The following is a 20,366-nucleotide window of genomic DNA, read 5'->3' as shown; positions in this document are numbered from 1 at the left end:
TATTGTTAGCATATGTCCATTTAATAACCATGAGAGATAATTTTTGACCTCAATAATGTGTCAGAAAATACTAAAATCAACATATTTCAAATATGAGTGCACCTCACTGAGTGGGCTTGACAAATCACCTGTAGAAAACACACTGTTTAATCTCTCTACCACTTTAACCAACACTTGCACCAGTTTTGCAAATTTGCACCAGACATATCTCTAACAAAACATCATGCATTCATGAAGTGTGCTTCACACAGGTGAGTGGCAAACCACCTGTAGAAACATTCTTCACTCTATTCACTTTATTCTCGACGTTTGAGCAGGCACAATCTTTTTGGCTCGAGACTTCCGATCTCATTCACTTCCATCGATTTTTAGACATTAAAAACAGCTTGTTTTGCTGCTTGATGTTGCCAACTGATATTTGCTTATATTATTCTATTTTGTCTCTATAGCCATGCAAACACTTGTTTGTAGAGAGAGTAGTTTGACAGTTTCCTGTCGTTTATTATTCTTAGTAATTTCTCCCATTGGCAGCTGAATCGGAAGTTCTAAAACAATCGCAAAAACGAGCGCACTTCCGCATTGAAGAATAGGATCAGACTGCACGAACAAGTCTCCCATGTCACAGATCTCAGCTGTCATAAAGTCAGACTGAACTACAATGAGGATGCGACAAACATAAAAGAGAATGCTCCAGGAGTTCGATGTCATCGGCCCGGGATACTTTCACTATCCAACGCTGTGAAATTATTCTTCGCAGCAAAAGTAAACTATCTGTAATGGCAATTTTGTGCACAGCTTGTCTTAATAATAAAACCAGAAAGAAATAAAAAAGTTTTGACGTTTTCCTGCGGTCAATTGAATTGTCGCATGGATTGCATCATCAAATTCGAAACTGCCATTGGTTCTTGGATTGACGCTCATTGCAGCTGTTGTCACACTGCAGAAAAGTGAAATCTGATTGCAACGGGCACCAAACGGCTGTCAGTGAACATGTCAAACCAACAATCAAAGATTATCGATTTTCGCCTAGGATTTCAGAAATCATTTAGGATTTCCCAAATTAGTCTCAGATGACAAAATTATGGCTGAAATCTCACAGTGTGAGCAGGGTTTTACCCTAGCACTAACAGTTTCCTTGTATAATTAGCACTTCTTGGGTGTTGCCTTTTCTTGATGAATCACTGAATGCCTCCTCAATTGTAAGTCACTTTGGACAAAGGTTCTGCTGAATGACTAAATATAAATGTAATGCAAAATAAAATTAATAAATACTTTAAAAATTTTAGCCAGTGGTAGATAATGTTGACTATTCTTCTTAACAAATGTAAAAACTTTTGTATTACTACAGTGGCTGAGAAAGCTTAACGTGCTGCAATTTAAGAAAACACGTGCAAATTACAAAAAATGCCAGCGATTACATAAAAGATCTTTATCTGTTTGAAAGCATACATGTTGCAAATCATCACAATGCAATTAATAAAATGCACTGCATTTTCTCACAAAGCAAACATTTTATAAAAACGCTCTGCAAATGTTTCTTGGAGACCCTAAAATGTGACGGACCCGGCTATTTATGTTATGGTTATTTAGGCTAATAAATCCTAAAGACAAGGGAATCGGGATATTAAAATAAACAAATATCACCTACAGCTTCACTGAGGAAAATTCCCGGCACAGCAGTGTCCATCATGTTTTTGGGCTCCCTTGAAATGGTTCCGTTGTGTTTGTTTCTTTTTGTGTTGTGAGAAATGCAGCATGTTTTTGTAAATTGTTTGCATTTTGAGAATGCAGTGTGTTTCATACATTTTTTGGAGAATGCAGCGCATTGCGTTGCGAGGATTTGCAGCACGTGTGCTGTCAAACGGGCGTAGATCTTTTCTTAATTTGCTGGCATTTTTTGTAAGTGCATGTGTTTTCTTAAATTGCAGCACGTTAAGCTCTCTCGGACACCATATATTACTATATCCGCTTGTTAAGTGTGACGTCAATAGAAGCAGCTTCCGGGTCCAAGTGCTATATCAAACTGTATGTGGAGACTCATCAAATGGTAATAATAAACGTTTGTTACATGTAATGTTTTCGGAAATCACAATCACAATGTATATATCCATATCAGATGGCCAGAAAGTGATTAATTTTTATAAATTGTTAAAATGTTGGTATTTGTGATGCTTGTAATCCAAGAGACTGATGTGTATCCTTTGATTTTATATTAAATTCACTTTAATGTGTGATAGGACTAAAAAGTGGCCGTAAACGAATATTTTCTCAATTCAAATAAGTAGTGGCTTGGACCCGGAAACAGTATTACACACGCCACGACTTGACTAGTGGATAAAAAAAATAAAAATAAAAAAAACATCTTGGAGGATTTTAATGTCTTGTTTTGTTGACATTGTGCAGTCAAAGGGAATGAGGAAGCAGACTATACCATAATAGTAGCAATATAGACAGACCTCAAGATTTGTCCAGTACCTCCTTTGGACTTAAAACCAGTAAATTGTTCAAATGTTAATAACAACAAAGAGAATGGGATCTGGATACAATAAACTAACCATATAAAATTATGCCCAATGTATGAAAGAAAAACCTTTAAAACTTTTAATGCCTAAAAATGTGTAGGCGTGGCTTTCATCATGGGAGAGTATGGAGGAGACAGAGAGAGGTAGGGAAAGATGGCGAGTCGTGCACAAAGTAACCTGGTCTCAAAAAAAAAAAACTTCTGCGGTTTGGCAGCATTACAGGTATTGACTGAATGAGAATGAAAAAGCGGAATAAATACGAATGAGGCGACTTGCAAATTGTGCTTGAAAAAGGTGACCACGAGAGAAGCAAATACCTCAAACTTAAGGTTGCATATACGGTATTCAGTTTCTGAATGATTTAGGCACAAGTCAACAGTTTGGTGACACTGATCCTTATGTCTTAATTTTTTATTATGCACAGTAATTATGGATACCAAGGTAAAATAGGTAAAATATGGAGGAGGTTTGACGGTTGCATTAAACACAAACAAACAAGCCATACAAATGAACAGTATTAGATTAAAATAGGCCAAATAGTTGAGTGAATGAGCAAATAAGTGATATGTTACTTTTAAAATAAACGAGTGGATGAACAAACAAATGCAGTACTAAGATTAGATTGAGTAAGATTAAAACAATAGCATGTGTTATTGTTTTTAAAATGTATTAGTAGATATTTATATTAATATGGTTAATGAATGCTTTAGAAATATTTAAATTGAAATTTTATGTTAACTTGTATAGAATTATATACAAAAAATGAAATGTATATATTTCATTTAATTTTAGGAATTTTCATTTCCATTTTAGCATTGCGGTCTACTCTCCTGCTCAAGGATAATCAAATCTGTGGCTTTTAAAAGATTGAAAACCCCTTATTTAGAATGGGAGGGAAGCGCTGAAGTCACAAAAGCAGACTTTGATCTACCTAATCAGCAGTTGCTCATTTTTAAATGATAAGGTCTTTGAAAGGTGCAGGGCCTTGAATGGATTTCTTTGCTCCATTAGGAATTACATCTCCTACATATCTGCTTCTAAATCACAATATGATTATAAATGCTCTAAAAGCCAAAGAAATATGGTTTGTTGAGACGAATGAGCATGCATGGACAGGTCAAAGATAGGGGAGATTAACCGAAATAAGGGCGGGATGTAAAAGCATGCTCGTGCATTGGATTATGTCCGTATGCAGACGTTGCTGGGTTTCCAATTGAATGCCCATGAGTAGGGTGAGTATTTCCTTTACACTTTCATTGAATGTGACTTTTTCCCGCAGTCCACATCTCAGTGATTCATTGAACTAACTTGGACTTTAACATAGTATGATGTGTAAATGCAAATGGGTATATCAGTTGCCAAATTATCTTGTAGTAAAAGCAGCTTTGAATGTTAAAGTCTTCCACTAGTGTTATGAATGTAAACATTTGGATTTTGTGTTGAGTTTAAAATGAAGGCTGGATTAATAAAATGAGTCTCCCTGCTTTTCTAGATGTGCTGAGATTAATAAATGGGGTGTGGTTCAGTGCTCTTTGGAACTGGAATTATTGCATACAAAGCCTTTGCCCCCTCTGAGTTATCATTGCAGGGCTCAACAATAAGGACTGCCCGGTGGCCCAGGGCCAGCGTGAGAGACACTTGGGACATTAGACCGGATCATTACTGGCCCGATTGGGACAGTGCTGCCTTGTCACTTACATTTAATTTGTCTGACTATTTGTCAATTGCGTGCATTTTAAGTTTGTGCTTTTAAGTCTTTAAACACTACCTTTTCTGTGATGTAGAAAAGTTTCTGGTTCCTCTTATCTGATTGAGCATGCTATTTTTTTCCGTAACCTGGTAACAATCAGTACAGCAAAGAAACGGCAACATGGCGGCAACATCAAATTATAAGGCTAAAAGAAAATGTCTGTTTCTAACATCTTGGAAGTAGACATTTACGTGGGAACAACATGACAAAATAAAAATGAAGTGATGTTTTGCACAGTTTTCCGTCAGTTTGACAAGTCAGCCACCTTTTGTTAAATAATTTCAAACCGCAATAAAATACCTCCACATTTTCCATACTGCTCTTTTTGCTTGCATAACACTTTTATTTACATTTTTTTTAAGTATTAAAATTCTAGATGTACAGACTTTATTTTTAACACTTTAATTTAAATATGTGGCTAAAAATAGCTATTAACTTCCCTTTTTTTGGTGCCCGATCAGACCAGTAGAAAAAATCCTTAGCGTTGAACCCTGCATTGGCATGAACAGATAGTTTTACAGCTGTGCCAACCTCATTCCACTTCTTAATTATTGATTTTATTGTAATCTGAGAAATATTTAATTACGTAAGTCTTTTTGTACTCGTTCTGTTTCGTTCAGTTGTTTATTGAAGAGGTTTTTTTTGACATGTAACAACAGTCTAGTTTGCGGTTTTGCCATCATATCAAAATAAATCATTTGTTGTTGAGATTACTTGTATTATAGGGCACAGAAAATTCCATTATGATCACTGAAGTTGTAAAATGAGGCTATGTTTACATTAGTGCATTTTAGTTTTAAAATAATTCTTGGGCAACTGTATGTTTTGCATTATTCTTGACTAGGCATGGACCAGTACGATTCTGACGGTATGGTAATCTTGGATAAAAATATCAGTTTTAAAGGTTCATGATATTGTGATTTGATTGCTACTCTAGGTATTTTTAAATGTCTCGGTAAAAACAAACACTTTGCTCCCATTGAACACAATACTGCACTGTTCAGGTCCATAGCATGCTTGGATGTATGTGCATTAGCGATTAGTTTTTCAAATGTTTTCTGAATTGTGGGCTGACTAGAAGCTTTTGATCCTTTGCTGCTGGACATATTTATTGCCCTAAAAAAAAAATAAATAAATAAAATAGTCATTGACAACACATTAAAAGAATACATTTACCGCAGGAATAGTATAACATTAGCAGTTTTAAAACTGTGACTTTTCCAAACCGTGGTAAATCTTGAAATTGGTTATTGTCCTATGCCTATTCTTGACGTCATTCTTTTTTTTTACATACACTGTTTGGAAAATAGTCATATTTGAGAGGCTTGATGAATCACGAAACAATATGCAATAGTCCAGAAGACCAGTAAGATGTGATTGTGATTAGCTGTGCCTTTGTTTTACAAAGTTTGTGTTCAATACTGTCTACTGAAATGGGACATCAGTTTTGAGGCTAAAACTAGGTCCTTGGCATTTTCAAAACTCAAGTTTTGGAGTAGTATGTATCAATACAAGGCATAACCGTAACAAAATGTAGGCCTATATATTCCAAAATGAAAACTCACTAGTGTAAACAGCACTTGAATCTCCTTTAGTAATGGATGTGCACTTTGTTGATTAAGGAGAGAATTGTTGGGCTCAATTTGATGTAACTGAGCATGTGCACTCAGCACAACTCTGCTTTTTGCAGTGACTAATCGAAACACATCTGATTGGCCATTATGTTCATAAGCTCAACATAAGTAGATTGGTTCTTATTTTTAAAAACACCACTGTGACACATCCTACTCATTTTGTGCTGACATTGGGGGTTTGGGTTGATAAATTAGTTCTAGATCATTGGACTCTGTTTCAATTGGTATGGTAAAATCAATGAGGATTTAGGACGCCATCGGAGCTGAAATTTAGACGTGGACATTTTGTTTACAGCACAGTTTGTAAGTCACATGAAATAAGAGTGATGAGAAATATGTCTATTGCAACAAAAACATGTTTTGTTTTTTGACCATGGCTGCATGTAAACATATTATAGGATTAGGATAGATTCAAAACGAAATGCTAAACCCTAAAAAATATAAGATTAGCGGCACATTAAGTTCTTAGTCAATACTGACTAACCAGATTTCTATTCCATCTGTGGTGTGATGCAATGAGTTGCTTTATTTTAGTTTTATTATCATTTATTATTCTGTAGCTTAGATCTGGTGTAATATATAATATAAGCATAAAAGATCAGCTTCAGTTGGTAGGGAAAACTGTACCTTGGCATGAAGTCAATGATTTATTAAAGTTTGTTAATGCGCACATCTCTTATCAGATACAGAAAGCATTCTTTGTGCTGCTTTGGTTATTTAAAGCTTGCTTTGTGACCATTGCCTGAACATAACCTGTCATTTAGCATGCAGAATTTGAATGTTGGAAAATTTGTCTGCTTGGTGAACCAATTTTGTACAAGGTCTGTCAACATTTGCTCTGTCGTTGGCCCAAATATTTGACCTCCGCTGACTCATGCACAGATTTCTCTGTTTTCCATCTGATCTTTTGGTGACTGAGTCATATTATCATAAAAAGAGACCCCCTTCTTTTGTAAAACTACAAATTTAGAGCAAGAGTGGAGTAACAGTTTGCATTATTATGCATGAGTGATAATGAAAAATTACTAATGTTTTAATATATTAGTTTAATCTATGTAATACTGGTCTTTGTTTTTTGTATTATCAAACAAATAAATATCTTTAATAACTATTTTCCTTAAGAGCATATTGCATTGTTAAACATTTAGTTAAATAATATCAGTGCGTTAGTCACAAGGCTTTATGACTTGTAATATTTATTAGCCCACCGGACTTTCCTCCCAAAATTAAGAATACATTTGGTCATTTTGATTACAATTGGACAATGTTAAATGAGTACAATTGTAAACAAGGTCTGAAATGTTTTAGTCTTGTCTGTTGGATAGTAAACCCAGTTGTTCAAATAGTCACTGAAGACCACCTACTCGATTTTCACTGAACTAATTTGCAACATTTTGGGATGTGTTGAAACACATTAGCTGGACTATATTTTATTTTATTATCTGATATTCCAAGTACAATGCTCTGTCACTAGTCCTGATTACACAAACTCACAGCAATTTGTGCATTTAATTGTAGCTATTGGAATTGAAAATAAAGCTGCTGCTTTCTCTGTTTTCTGTTCCGTCTCTAGTCTTTTCATTGTAATATTTATAAACTGTGAGCTCATTTTATAACAAATCAGAAAAGGACCCTACATACACACCCCCAAAGACCCTCCCCTCAAAGAAATCAAGTGGTTGAAAGCAGACAAAAGTGATGGATTAAATCGCAATGTGTGATACCTTAGAGCGCTTTTCCTTAATATGGCTTTGATCTGATCTGTTTGATCTCAAATTACTTAAACGGACAGTTCACCCAAAAAAAAAAAATTGTCATCTTTTTCTTATCCTTTTTCCAAACCAGTATGAGGTTTTCTGGCAGTTTTCTGGCTAGTTTTCTGATAAACTAGGGCTGCACGATATTCTTTATTATTATGATTATGCACGAAAAATCTGACATCGTTATTTTATTCCTCTCTGATATATATATTGCGATTTCAGCAGATTAGTCGAATAGCTCTATTTGGACTGAAATCATTCATTTAGATTGATTCGGACCATTTTGTAATGGAGTGAATCAAACAAATTGCAAGCATAAATAAATAAGATGGAGCAAAAAAAAAAACAAAACGTAAAAAGCAGTGCGTTATGGTTTTCTGGAGAGGCAAACAGTAGTCAGATATTCAGGGACAGTGAGTGAATAATTAAATGTAATAATAGTAATGTCTTCATTGCTGATTGAACTAATTATTGCGAATGCAGACATTGCGTTATTGATGCTGAAACTAGGGATGTTCCGATCTCAGGTTTTTTTTTGCTTAGAGTCATTTGATTTCGAGTATCTACTGATACAGAAACCCAATCTGATACTTCTACAACACATACAAAATAATAAAGAAGAGCGAAGAAACAGATCCAGGATGTTCCTTATTTTTAATTTTTAATTCAGCTTATTTTAAAAATCAACAACTGTTAATAAACAGAGCACTTCTGTTTAGTAGCTTGAAGAATCAAGTAATAACATCAATTTTACACTTTTAAAATTAAAAACATTATAAAAACAATGAGCACCTCAAATACAGCAAGTTCACATATCTCACAGTTTGATATGACAGTGTTGTCGTCATCAACTTTATAATACCTCTAGACCACAGAAAAGAAACTAGGATCAGTAAGTGATGTTGTTTGTGAAATATACCTTTGCTTCTGAAGGCTACAGAAGAACTGAATCTAGTAAAAACAGAAGTGGCTTTTTGTCAGTTAGGTGAAATGTTTTGACTGAAAGCTGAGGTCAGTAGATTCTCATTGTGGAATAATTTGTTGCATCTGGAGGACTGTTGGGTGGAGGCTTGATTTTGGCGTCCGCTGCTGCTGCGTGTGTGTTTCTAAAGGTGGGACGTTGCATCACTGGAGAGTCTGTTGAGGACACAAAAGCAGCGTTGTGCCCTGGTCATGTGACGCCTGTTCGGAAAGCTCTGACCATGTGATCCTGCCTCACAGAATGCTGAGTCCAACTTTTAAACGCTGCCTCACCCTGGAGACGTGAGCATGATAGGAAGATAGAGAAGGGGAAGATACAGAGCCACAGAAGAAGGAAGACGTAGTGAAACAGGTGTGGACGACTTAACAGGAAATGAAAGCAATAGTGTGCAACAGCTCTGGCGTGCAGTCTACGTGCGCTTTTCTCATTCGCTCCTTAATCAGTCTTTCTCTGATGCTGCTGTGCGGGGGAAAGTGCCTGTCGTACGTGGAGTCAGTTTGTTGGAATGTGAAGATTTCTCAAGGACAAGGAGTCATGGCTAAAGTGGACTGTAGTAGGCTTGGATTGTTTCCTGCGAAGTTGGAATACATCTCTAAACGGACAAGGAATTCCTGTGCTACACCAGGAACAATAGGTTGGAAACAGATGAGTTACTGCTTGAACTTCCTTGTGATGCTGTCTAATAACTTAGCAAGTGTTGAATTGAAACATATACTTTTAAGTAACTGTACACTCAGCGAGCTATTCAGCCACAAAGTGTAGAATGACATGTTATTGTAGCTTATGCAGAAATTTTAGATGCTTTCTTTATATTTAAGGACACAAATTGTTCTAGAACAGCAGTTTTGGGCAAAGCTCTAATGGGGAAGTTGAAAGAATCGTGTCATTTTGTGTGATTTGCGCATAACATGATCCAGATGCATCTGTGAGGGAGTGTGTGTGTGTGTGTGTGTGTGTGTGTGTGTGTGTCGCGTTTATTTGCCACACCCCTCTTCGTCCCTGCTCAGACCTTGTGACTGTGTTGCTTTGGCAATCTGGCTGGGAATTTACCAAGGAACTTTAACAATCTTCATTGTCTGTCTCTTTGACGTCCTCTATTTACTCTTTGCGATTAATTGAGGAAAAACAAACATCCTTGATGCCATGAAGACATAGTATGTAATGTTTTTTTTTCCTCATAGAACTCTTTTATTCACTCAGTCCTCATGTACATTTAGTAGAACGAGTTTGATGCCCAAAAAAGATGAACCATGCAGCATAATTTCTAATGCACATGCTATTATTTGATGAACATGAATGAGAATTTAGAAAAATCGTTACTGATTTAATACAAGAAGAAGATCCTTTAACATGTTTTTTTTTTGGCAAAACCCTTTGTCCATTAAACTTGTTTCATTAGATTGTTCTGGTTTTAATTATGTGAGAACTTTTTTTTTTTTTAAATTCGGGTAACTCTTTTGAAGAGTTTAAGCCAAATACATATACAAATATTTATACTTATGTTAAACAGTTGAGACATAAAGTTTTAGAGATTTTAGCAAAAAAAAAAATTTTTTTTTGCAACTTATAATTTGGCTAAATTATAACTTTTCCTGCCTTGAAATTATGTTGGCGTGGCATTAAAGACAAACAAACTAAAGATTTTGGAGAAGTGATGAAAGGGAATTACTTTGTTTGCACCTGAAGATGCAGTATGTAATTTTGACATCCAGTGGTTAAATTAGGTATTGCGTTTGTTTAGAACCAGGAGTGCAAGATCAGGTTGCCAGATTTACGACATCAATAATGGGCCGGACTGTCGAGCCTAAAGGCTGATTTAAGACTGATTTAAGTCGTGTTCTAAATAAAAGCAACAGCACATGATATAAGGAATATTTCCATAGTAAAAGGAGTTTTTGTCCTAACCAACACCTCGAATTGATATATTAGGAACGGCATCTATTCTCGCAGGTGGACAACAGAAAACTATGAGAATGTTCACCTCAGGTAAACCTCATGCGCTTTGTTCAGTGTTAAATGATAATAATGTGAGTTTGAATGCCATTTTACATGACATTTATTGCCATACCACTGAAAGCAGCAGCATTTTCATATGAAATGGAACTTTAGTGCAAGCCAACACATATTAGTGGCTCAGCATGTAAATGTAATAATTTTAAATAGGTTTATGTATTAATTAGATTATAAAGCATTTTGTTGGAGTGCAGTAAGTGCACTATTCTGCGCTTCTGAATGTCAGATGTTTTTAAATTTCTGTCGTGTTTCGTCTGGTGCAAACAGGCAAATTGCTTATAACTGCAAATCTCCACACATAGCGTGTTAGTACACGGGGTTACAATGTAACCTGCTCACCTAATGTTTACGTTTGTAATATTTATATTATTTGTTAATTGATAACCCCACTCATGTGGAACTCTAAATCCGCTTCTAGTTTCATAGGCTGTTACTCTCCACTGGAGGTCGCATTTCGGTCGTGGATGCGTACTTTGAGAGCCTTTCTGACTCAATGAGTGAAATATGTTGTTTTCCACAAAGGTAACCCAGGGTGCTGAAATATAACTGGCTAAACTGGCATTAGATTGGTTAAATTACTAGACCAAAGACACGACCTGGCACATAACTCACATTTCCAAAGCAGAATATATGAGTTTAGCATTGTTTCAGATAAACAAGAATGTTTCCTAAATATCTGCAAACATATTATGGTATTTTAAAGCTTTAGAAAATTCAAAGACTTACATACAGCAAAGTATTTTTGTAGTCAAAAACAAAATCTATTTGCTATCTTGTGAGATGTTATTGTTTCCTTTTTTTGTATTTCTCAAGATTTTACGTGCAGTCTTCTGTTTTCTTGATGCCACTATTTTTTTTAATCTGATATTTAAGTATTGGTCACTATTCATATTTTCACTTTCTGAAAAGGAACCTGCTCAGTTATTGTAATTGTATTATTCTGTAGTCATGTGACATACTTTTTATGCTGCACAGTTATCTCCTTTAGTTTTTGTTAGATAAACAAATGTTGAGAACATACTGTTAAACCTCAGTTTTGTTTTTCCATATAAAAAAAAGGCATACAGGCTTGGAATGGCGATTTAGGTTTTAATTGAAGCATTCCTTCGGACCTGAATGGTTTGAGCATATGTTGTCACTATTGCGGTGCTCTGTCACTTTAGCCGTCTGGAGTGTGTTGGCAAAGTCACTCAATAATTCAGCTGCCAGACTGTCCCACTGACGCTTCTTGTTTCTCTCTCTTTCTTTCTTTTATTGAAGGTTTTATTGTGAAGAACATTACTCAGTTTCAGCTGCAATGAGTTTCATTATAGCTCTTCAGCCCAAAACGTGTTAGCTGTTGCTATGGCGTCAATGTTTCATTGGCAGGCTTCCTGTTTTGGTGTTCTGTTCCTTAGCAAAGAGCGAGTTTCCTGTTGAACCAGACTGATAAAACAAGCATGCAGGTTACTTTTGTTTATGAAAGCTTAACATGTTTTCTTTCTCTTATTTCTTGTCTGTTGTTATGCAGTCCTGGAGTTTGCCACAGGAGGTCAGCAGAGTGTGGGGTATGAGTCATGACTTCTGTGGTGCTTGTAGACAGTGGAGGAGCAGTGGTGGAGTATGTCACTGCAGTCGATGACCATTTACCGGTAAGTTACAAACTTTCCTTTAGCATATTTGTCGCTTTACATTAGGTTGCTGCTAGTCTTGCATCTTTAAACTACTGACTAGGGATGTTAACAATTACTCGATGCTCTAAGTTTGTTGATAACCTTTTTTTAATCGATAGACCTTATCGATGACCATGGACATTCAAAGGATAAGTTATGCTTTGCACTTTGAGACACGCGTCTTTACACATTAAATAGTTAAGTGTGTGCAGTTTATGTTACCTTATAGAGTCACTTTCATGACATTGCATATTGGGGTACTCATAAAGGCCTGTTATACACAGTCAGTTATATCTGTGGGTGCTGCCGTTAATCTGTCCGTCCGGTAATCCAAAATAGGTTGTATATTTAATTATCGGTGGGTTGCAGGTGTTTTGCCTCTCTATATATAGAATAAATAAAATAATAATAGCATGAAACAGATATGCTGTAAAACTGTAGGTGTCAAAGAAGTAACAAATCTGCGATTCTGAATACCCTGAGATCAGAGTATAATAAGCTTTTAGAAAATATTGAAGGTCCAAGGCCATGGCAGCATACTTTGAAACGCCAGAGAGTACCTAGAGAAGATCCTTTAGTTATATAGGCAGGACAATGTATATCTTCCTATGTCAACATTGGATGTTTATGCTAATCAGTAAAGCGCAAACAAACTTATCCGTTTGTCTCTAATCTACAGCTTACAAGATGTTTCCTCCGCCTAGGTTGGGTAAGGGTGAAGGCGAGGTCAAGTCACTGTGACCCCTGAAACACAATAGTAAAGCAAATGTAGAGAAGGTAGACAGCCTTCAAGCAGAAATGGCAGAGCAGCAGTTGCCAATATCAGCTCTTGGAAAGCACACCTAGTACAAATTCAAAACATATTTTGAATGTGAAACAAAAAAGCCCTTGTGTCTATGGAATGTGGATACAAATAAAAAACTCATTGAGCAATACTGGATGTAAGTAACATGAGGTAGACATTTAAATAAAGTGAAAAGTACATTCATAATCATGAAGTAATTATGGTGAAGAATAATTAAGTTTTACTAAAGAAAAAAAAGAAAATAATTGTATCTTGGATGGCCTGAGGGTGAGGGAATTAACAGACAATTTTAGTTTTTGGGTGAACAACCACTGAAGTCATTGTGAACTTGGCCTGTCACAATTAATAGATTGACTTATCGCACAACACGTGGACATGACCTCAATCATTTTTGGTGAGGCTATATATATATATATATATATATATATATATATATATATATATATATATATATATATATATATATATCGCCCATACATAACCAATTCTTGCAACATTTTAGATGATTGTGCAACATCTCTATCTCCATTGGAGGTGTCAGTGTCAATATGGTTAAAAACACCATAGTGTTTACTATAAATTAATATAGTATTTTTTTTAAGTGGGTGCCTAACAACTGAAAATAGATCTGGTAGCAGATATCGCAGACTCGGTTACTTTTTACATTGCACCTTTTGTTAACATTTATAATTATTTGTTTAGGTTATGTGTTTTCACATTCTGATTCCAGTGCTTAACTACTAAATTGTTAAAATGACTATAATTACATTAAATATTCTTAAAAATAAAATATTATGTGTTCTTTGGAAAACTGTACTTGCATTGTGAAACTATTTTGTCATTCTGGCATTATAAAATAAGTAGGATAAAATGACAATAATATTCACAATATATCACAATATATTTACGTAATATTTAACATGTATACGCTTATCACAATATATTTTGGTGCAATATATCATGCAACAAAAAATAAATATTGTGACAGGCCTAGTGTAAACCAAATATTGTGACAAACTTCTTTATAGTGTTGCATTTTAAATTTAAATGGAGTATTTTTAAAAGCAGATCTTGAGTTAAACAGATCTTGAGTTAAACGTTTCAGCAACAATGCCTTCCTCATTGCGAATCATTACCTTTTAGAATAAGCACTCACACTTATCAAATGAACCAAGAAATGGGAGCCAAACGTGCCTGGACACAGTTCAGATAGCCTAGTGTGAGTACACCATAAATCTCATTGTTCCAATAATGCTGCACCTCTAATATGAGTTTTACAGGTTTAAAACATTTTTAAAACAAAGTGTTTTTGTAATGAAGTAAAACCAGTAAAATCGCTACATAATTCATAAACGCTTAATTCACCGCAACCACATAGCATCAGCTGTGTGTGTCTACTGTAAACCTTGTGTTACTCATCATTGAAGAAAGGCTTGAATAATCTCCACCACAAATACATCAATTAAACCTTAATTTAATTACTTTAAACTTCCGTCAATTAAACTATTACTTTAACTGGATTTCTGTTTCATCTGTCATCCATTTCTGTCACCTACACAGGTATGTCAGATAAACGGCAGTCAAAGCAGACATGCCATGGTTGTTGCTAGAGCCAAAAGTTAACGAGAGTTATTTCTGTAATTTATTAAATTTTCCATTTATTGTAATTTATTAATGTCTACCCCAACCCTAAACCCAACCGTCACAGTAACGTAAAAATAATGCTGTACCGAATATTATTTGTTATCTATTAAATTACCAAATAAATTGTGTTTTTTAAATCCTACTCCCACCCAACCCTAAACCCACAGTACTGTAAAAATATTAATTAAAGTTATACAGTTTTAAAAAAACTGCTGCTATATTATGCATATCGCACTTCCGGCCGGCCGCATAACCTATCTAGACTATTCAGACATGCTTGTGGGAACGGTGGGCGGAGTGAACCAGCTAATTTGCATTTAAAGGCACAGGCTACAAAAAAGCTACATTTTGCTCAGAGTCCAAAATGTACATACTCTGCATTGTATAATAAATAATTGAATGGGTGTTTTGTGCTGAGACTTTACAGACGCATTTTGGAGACACTAAAGACTTATCTTACATCGTGTAAAATGGGTAAAATAGTATTTAAGTAAAAGTATTTAAAAAGTATTTAAATGTTTCTGTTGTGTCGCATGTAGTTAGGACATGGTGTGTGATATAGTTATGCCAAAAGTTGTTGTTCCTAATGTGAATCATCCACTAAAGCTTTGCATAATGAGATTCTCTTGAACTGTTTACTTAAACGTAGCATTTGGTGTTTTCATAGTTTATTTTTTGTTGTCAGATTTCTCTCCTTGTTGATGAAACCTCTGTTCTGCATCTAGGAGGAGGGTGGCGTGTATGAGGTGGAGGGTGAAATGGAGGGAGAGGTGGAGGGCGATGTGGAGTATCCAGCAGTGATTGTGGAGCCAGTGCCCAGCGCGCGGATGGAGCAAGGCTTTGCTGCTCAGGTGCTGGTGTACGATGATGAGACATACCTGATGCAGGGAGTAGCTGAGGAGCAGGAGGTGGAGACGGAGGTGCTGGAGACGGGTGAGAACACTGACAAAACCGTCACCACTGCTCTGGCCACACTGAATAAAATGATCTATTACAACATTTTTTTTAAGTTAAGTGGTTGCAAATAATAATTTTTGTAGGCTGAATGTACTAAAACACATTAAATTTAGTAATAATGTTCAACGTATTTTGTTTGTTTAAATTCTGCTTGTATAAATAGTTTACAACCACTTACTTTAAAGTAGTAAATCCAATAAATCATTTCTCATTCATCGCAGGATGTTCAAAGAGTCATTCTAGTGCTTCATGGACACACACACAGTGCACATTGTTCACTTTATATGAACAACCTCATAGGGCTGCACATTTATTCACAATAAAGCCAATTGCAAAATGGCTTAGTGCTGTTATTAAACTGATGATTCACTCAAAAGTGAAAATGTACTCGCTATTTATGCACCTTCAAGTGGTTCCAAACTTTACGAGTTTCTTCTGTTGAACATGATATTTTGAAGAAAGCTTGAAGCCTGTAACCATTGACTTCCATAGTAAAACAAAACAGATATTATGGAAGTCAATGGTTAAAGCTTTCACACTTTCTTCAAAAAGTGTACCACTGTTTTAATTTACATTCGGGCAGCTTATGATCCAGTGTTTTCAGCTTTTCATATGCTCTTTGTTTTGGTAGTTTGGGTAGCTTCTAGCTTCCGAACTTTAAAATATTATTTATTTATTTGTTGTTAGAAAAGCTTTAAAGTCTTTCTGTCTTTCATCAAACTTAAAGGCATAGTTTACCCCAAAAAAGAATGTTACTTAATTTACTCTTCCTCTTGAAGTTTTACATTTCTAAGTGTTTCAGACTTTAGTGTTCTTCTGTTGAACACTAAAGAAGATATAGTATGGAGAAAGCTGCTTGCTTTGACCCATCGACTTCAATATTAGGGAATAAAATGGTATTGAAATCAATCCCTGCAGACAGGCTTTTTTCAAAATACCTTCTTTCAAGTTTAAAAAGAAGGTTTACAGGTTAAGTAAAGAGTAAATAAATTATGACAGAATTTTCTTTTTTGGGTGATTTATCTCTTTTATCCCTTTAAGTTTATGATTTAAATCATTTAAAAATGAATTAAGACATACAAAAATATCAGTAATATAATTTTACAGAATACTAGTTAATACAAAATGATACAAGAATAAAATGTACAGTTATTATTGTTTACAGTCATATTAGGTGGGAGAGTTTTACATGAATACTTTGTTTTTATTATTTTCTTGGCCAATCCCACGACCGTATAAAGAAACTCTTGTTTTTAGACAATCTACATTTATTTTTAACTAGGGTTGGGTACCGGGTACCTTTGTAACCATTATCCACCAGAACGAATCAGCATATGAATTTCGGTGCCACTGGCGCTGAACCACGCGTAATAAACATCAAGGGGTGCATGAAAGGCACACATAGGTACATAAATAGCGTTGTGTCACACCATTTTCAAACATTTCACTCTAAACAACTTTCATTAACGAAGTCAGGCGTTTGTTCTTGTTGCTTAGATATAAAAGGCAAAGTGCGTAGTATAGCACATCCAGTGAGCGACTCCCTTTATCAACACCGCACACATCGCATTCATCTTATTTGCTTAAACTAAGTGATCTAATGTGTGGCTATATTTTATTTATAAGATTCTGACACAGCAACGTGAAGCAGATGCTTTACAAAAGTTGCATGTAAAGGGGAAATGCGTCAAACTTAATGGAACATTTGAGGGCACAGGGAATCAACTTAAAAACAGGATTGCACGTCTTAGACAGCTTGCAACTTCATCTGGCACTTTTACTGACTAAATTTAGGCCTATATGGACACCAATACTCTGTATATAATATGATTAAGTCAATACTTTGGTTAAAAGTTGACCATGTAAACATGAAATAAAAAATTAAAATGACATGAAACTGCGGAGGAAACGTGGATAGTGCGGTGATGCAATGATGTTAATCAATCTATGTGCTATAACATGTAACAGGAATTTAACAATTAAAAAAGCAACTCATGTAAACACCTTAATCATATGATTGTCTCATTCAGATTAAGGCTAATAATTAGATTATTGATGTTCATGTAAATGTAGTTGCAAGCCCCAACCCTGGAAAAAAGGTGTCTGATTTTGATGACTGCTTTTCCACAGGTTAGTAGTAAGCTAATGTAATGTTAATTGCCTAATGCAAATCTTACATTCATGCTAACAAACAAACAATCAAAACATGTATATTAATGCATTTCAAATATTTAAAATATGAATTGATGGTTACTGTAAACTTGTTATAATTATGTTGTTTATTTATAATGCTAAAAATATTTCTTTTGTCAAATAATGTTGTGGCTCAAAAGTATCGGTTCTGGCACCGTTTTGACACCGGTAGCATTTTAAAAGTATCGATTTAGCACTGATATCGAAATAACCCCAAACCATACCCAACTCTATTTTTAACTCATTACAGTATAAAAGGCCTGTCGTGTCTGTACTTAATTCATCAAAAGTCATTATAGCTGTTTACAATGTACATACTGAAATCACTTTTAAAATGGCAGAAACAAATGATAAACAGTTTACCACACCTACTGCTTTTACTTTATTAGGTTTTATTAACTTGAACAAAATTCTCCATGTGGCAGGGATTGCAGTGCAGTGGTGTTATTCTGCAGCAGTTGTCGACACTCGGAGTTTGTGAAGCTATTTCATAAACATATGAGCGTTAATTCACGTTGTTTTGTGTGTATGAATGCACATTAAATCCTACATCATAGAGAGAGATTGACTAGAAGTGAGAGTGGCTTTTATGTCTCACTTATGATTGTGGTCATGTACTCTGGTTATTTTGGTGCATGCAGACTCTTTCTGTTTGTTATTACGTTGTCATCATTATAGAGGGGAACCACATACGCATGGTATAAAAACATAGCTTTCATATATCAGTTACTAGTTTATATTTTAACCACTAGCACTGCTGTACATGTAGTTTTATAACCAATTATTAAAGTTGTCCTGTTATAGAAATTTTAACTGTTAAAGAGATTTTTGTGATCTGCAGAGGTGTTTTTAAAAATGTAAAACTCATGATGCTATAATTGGTTAACCCTTAGGTTTTTTTTTAACCTTCTTGTAGTTTTTGTTAAGGAATCATAAAGGATATAAGCAGAACGTTAAGACCTAAAATATTCACTCAGTTTACTTTCTTAGAATAGTGGAAAAAAGCAATGAATGTGAAACATGACCAGGCTGTCTTTTAAAAAATCTTTCATGTTCCAAAGGGAATGTGAGACAGGTTTGAAGCCACAAAAGTGAGAGCGAAGGATGGATAAAACTGTGCTTGCTAGAGATTTTCTGCCATGGCCTTGTTGTGTGATTGGTCTCTACTTCCCTCTTGTGGACATTCTTTGAAGAACTGTCCATAAGTATTGGAAATGTCCATTACTAAATATCTCCAAAACAACTTATTGTATTATCATTTTTATGATGTCAGTATCAGTGACTTGTCGTTATGTGACGTCATTAGGAGCATGACATTCTATGTATGAATAAAAAAAAATGCTGTGCAAAGAAGATATAGACAATTTGTCACCTTAGAATTATAAGGTTCTGTCTGACATTTTTGTCAAAATTGAGTTAACATATTCTTAATAAATGATAACTTATTTACATTATGGGATGTTTTTTATAAGTTGTTTGCATTTTGAAAATTTATTTTTTAAAAAAAATGTCGCATTCCATATAGCAAACAAAACACATTGTTTGCTATATGGAATGTGAAAACTTTGAAGCTCAATATCTCAAAGTAATTCAAAATGCAGATAGAACCTTATAATTCCAAGGTGGCGAGTTGTAATATTAATACAATAATGATGATAAATAAGTTTGCTAAATAAACGCCATATTTCATATTTGTGTCTTCAGAAGTATTCAGTGATTTTTGTTTTAATTTCCAGATCAATTTAATACAAATTTTAAAGTCAATATGAAGATGTCTCTTTAGATAAGGATACAACAGGACACCAAAAACAACATGGAAAAACATATTTAGCTTTAGTGCTCATTTGACAGTATTATCATACTCCTATTGTCGATACTTATTGGTTATAATGGCTTATGTCATGTGCCATTAATTTATGTCCATGCTTTGTGTATTATTTGCAGTGTTTGTTTCAATATAAACATTTAAAACATTGGATAAGGAATGAGAGTTTAGAATAAAATACGACGACCAAAAGATTATAAGAAACGCCTACTTATGTCGCATCCGTGTCTATTCGAAAGCATTTTCAATTATTGTACTCGCGTCGTTTAGAGCGCGTTATTTGTATTCATTTTAAGCACGGGATATGGTTTTGTACTGTGAATGATAACTTGTTATTTACGAATCCTTTCTCTCCGTTGTTGACGTAATTCGAACGTAAAGGCTGAGCGCGCGGAGGATTTCCTGTGTTTGACGCGGAAGGATCTGTGCGCGCGCGGTTGAGTTTGTGGAGATTTCCTGTGGAGGCGGAGTGATCTGCGAGTTGTGCGTCTCTAAACGCTTTCAATGCGAGTCAATGTGAATCTGCACCTCTGGACGAAACATGGCGACGTCGCTGCATGAGGGACCCGCTAACCAGCTCGATCTACTTATCCGAGCAGGTAAAAAAGTCAAAAGCGCGCGTTCAGGCT

General features: G+C 35.1%; 1 protein-coding gene across 4 annotated transcripts in view; it reads left to right on the top strand.

The window, feature by feature from the left end:
- elf2b (E74-like factor 2b (ets domain transcription factor)) overlaps positions 1-20,366 on the top strand; it is a 32,440-nt gene that overhangs the window by 1,213 nt on the left and 10,861 nt on the right. The window contains exons 1-3 of one of the 4 annotated variants that reach the window (XM_087235304.1): positions 8,907-9,282; positions 12,172-12,292; positions 15,488-15,695. In XM_087235304.1, the coding sequence (XP_087091430.1) occupies positions 12,218-12,292; positions 15,488-15,695 (283 nt within the window). In that variant the 5' untranslated portion in view covers positions 8,907-9,282; positions 12,172-12,217. 4 annotated transcript variants of the gene reach the window in all.

This window comes from Danio rerio, chromosome 1 (genome assembly GCF_052040795.2).
Source record: "Danio rerio strain M-AB ecotype USA chromosome 1, GRCz13ab, whole genome shotgun sequence".
In the NCBI taxonomy this organism is placed as follows: Eukaryota; Metazoa; Chordata; class Actinopteri; order Cypriniformes; family Danionidae; genus Danio; species Danio rerio.
This window is presented reverse-complemented; position numbering and strand designations above follow the sequence as displayed.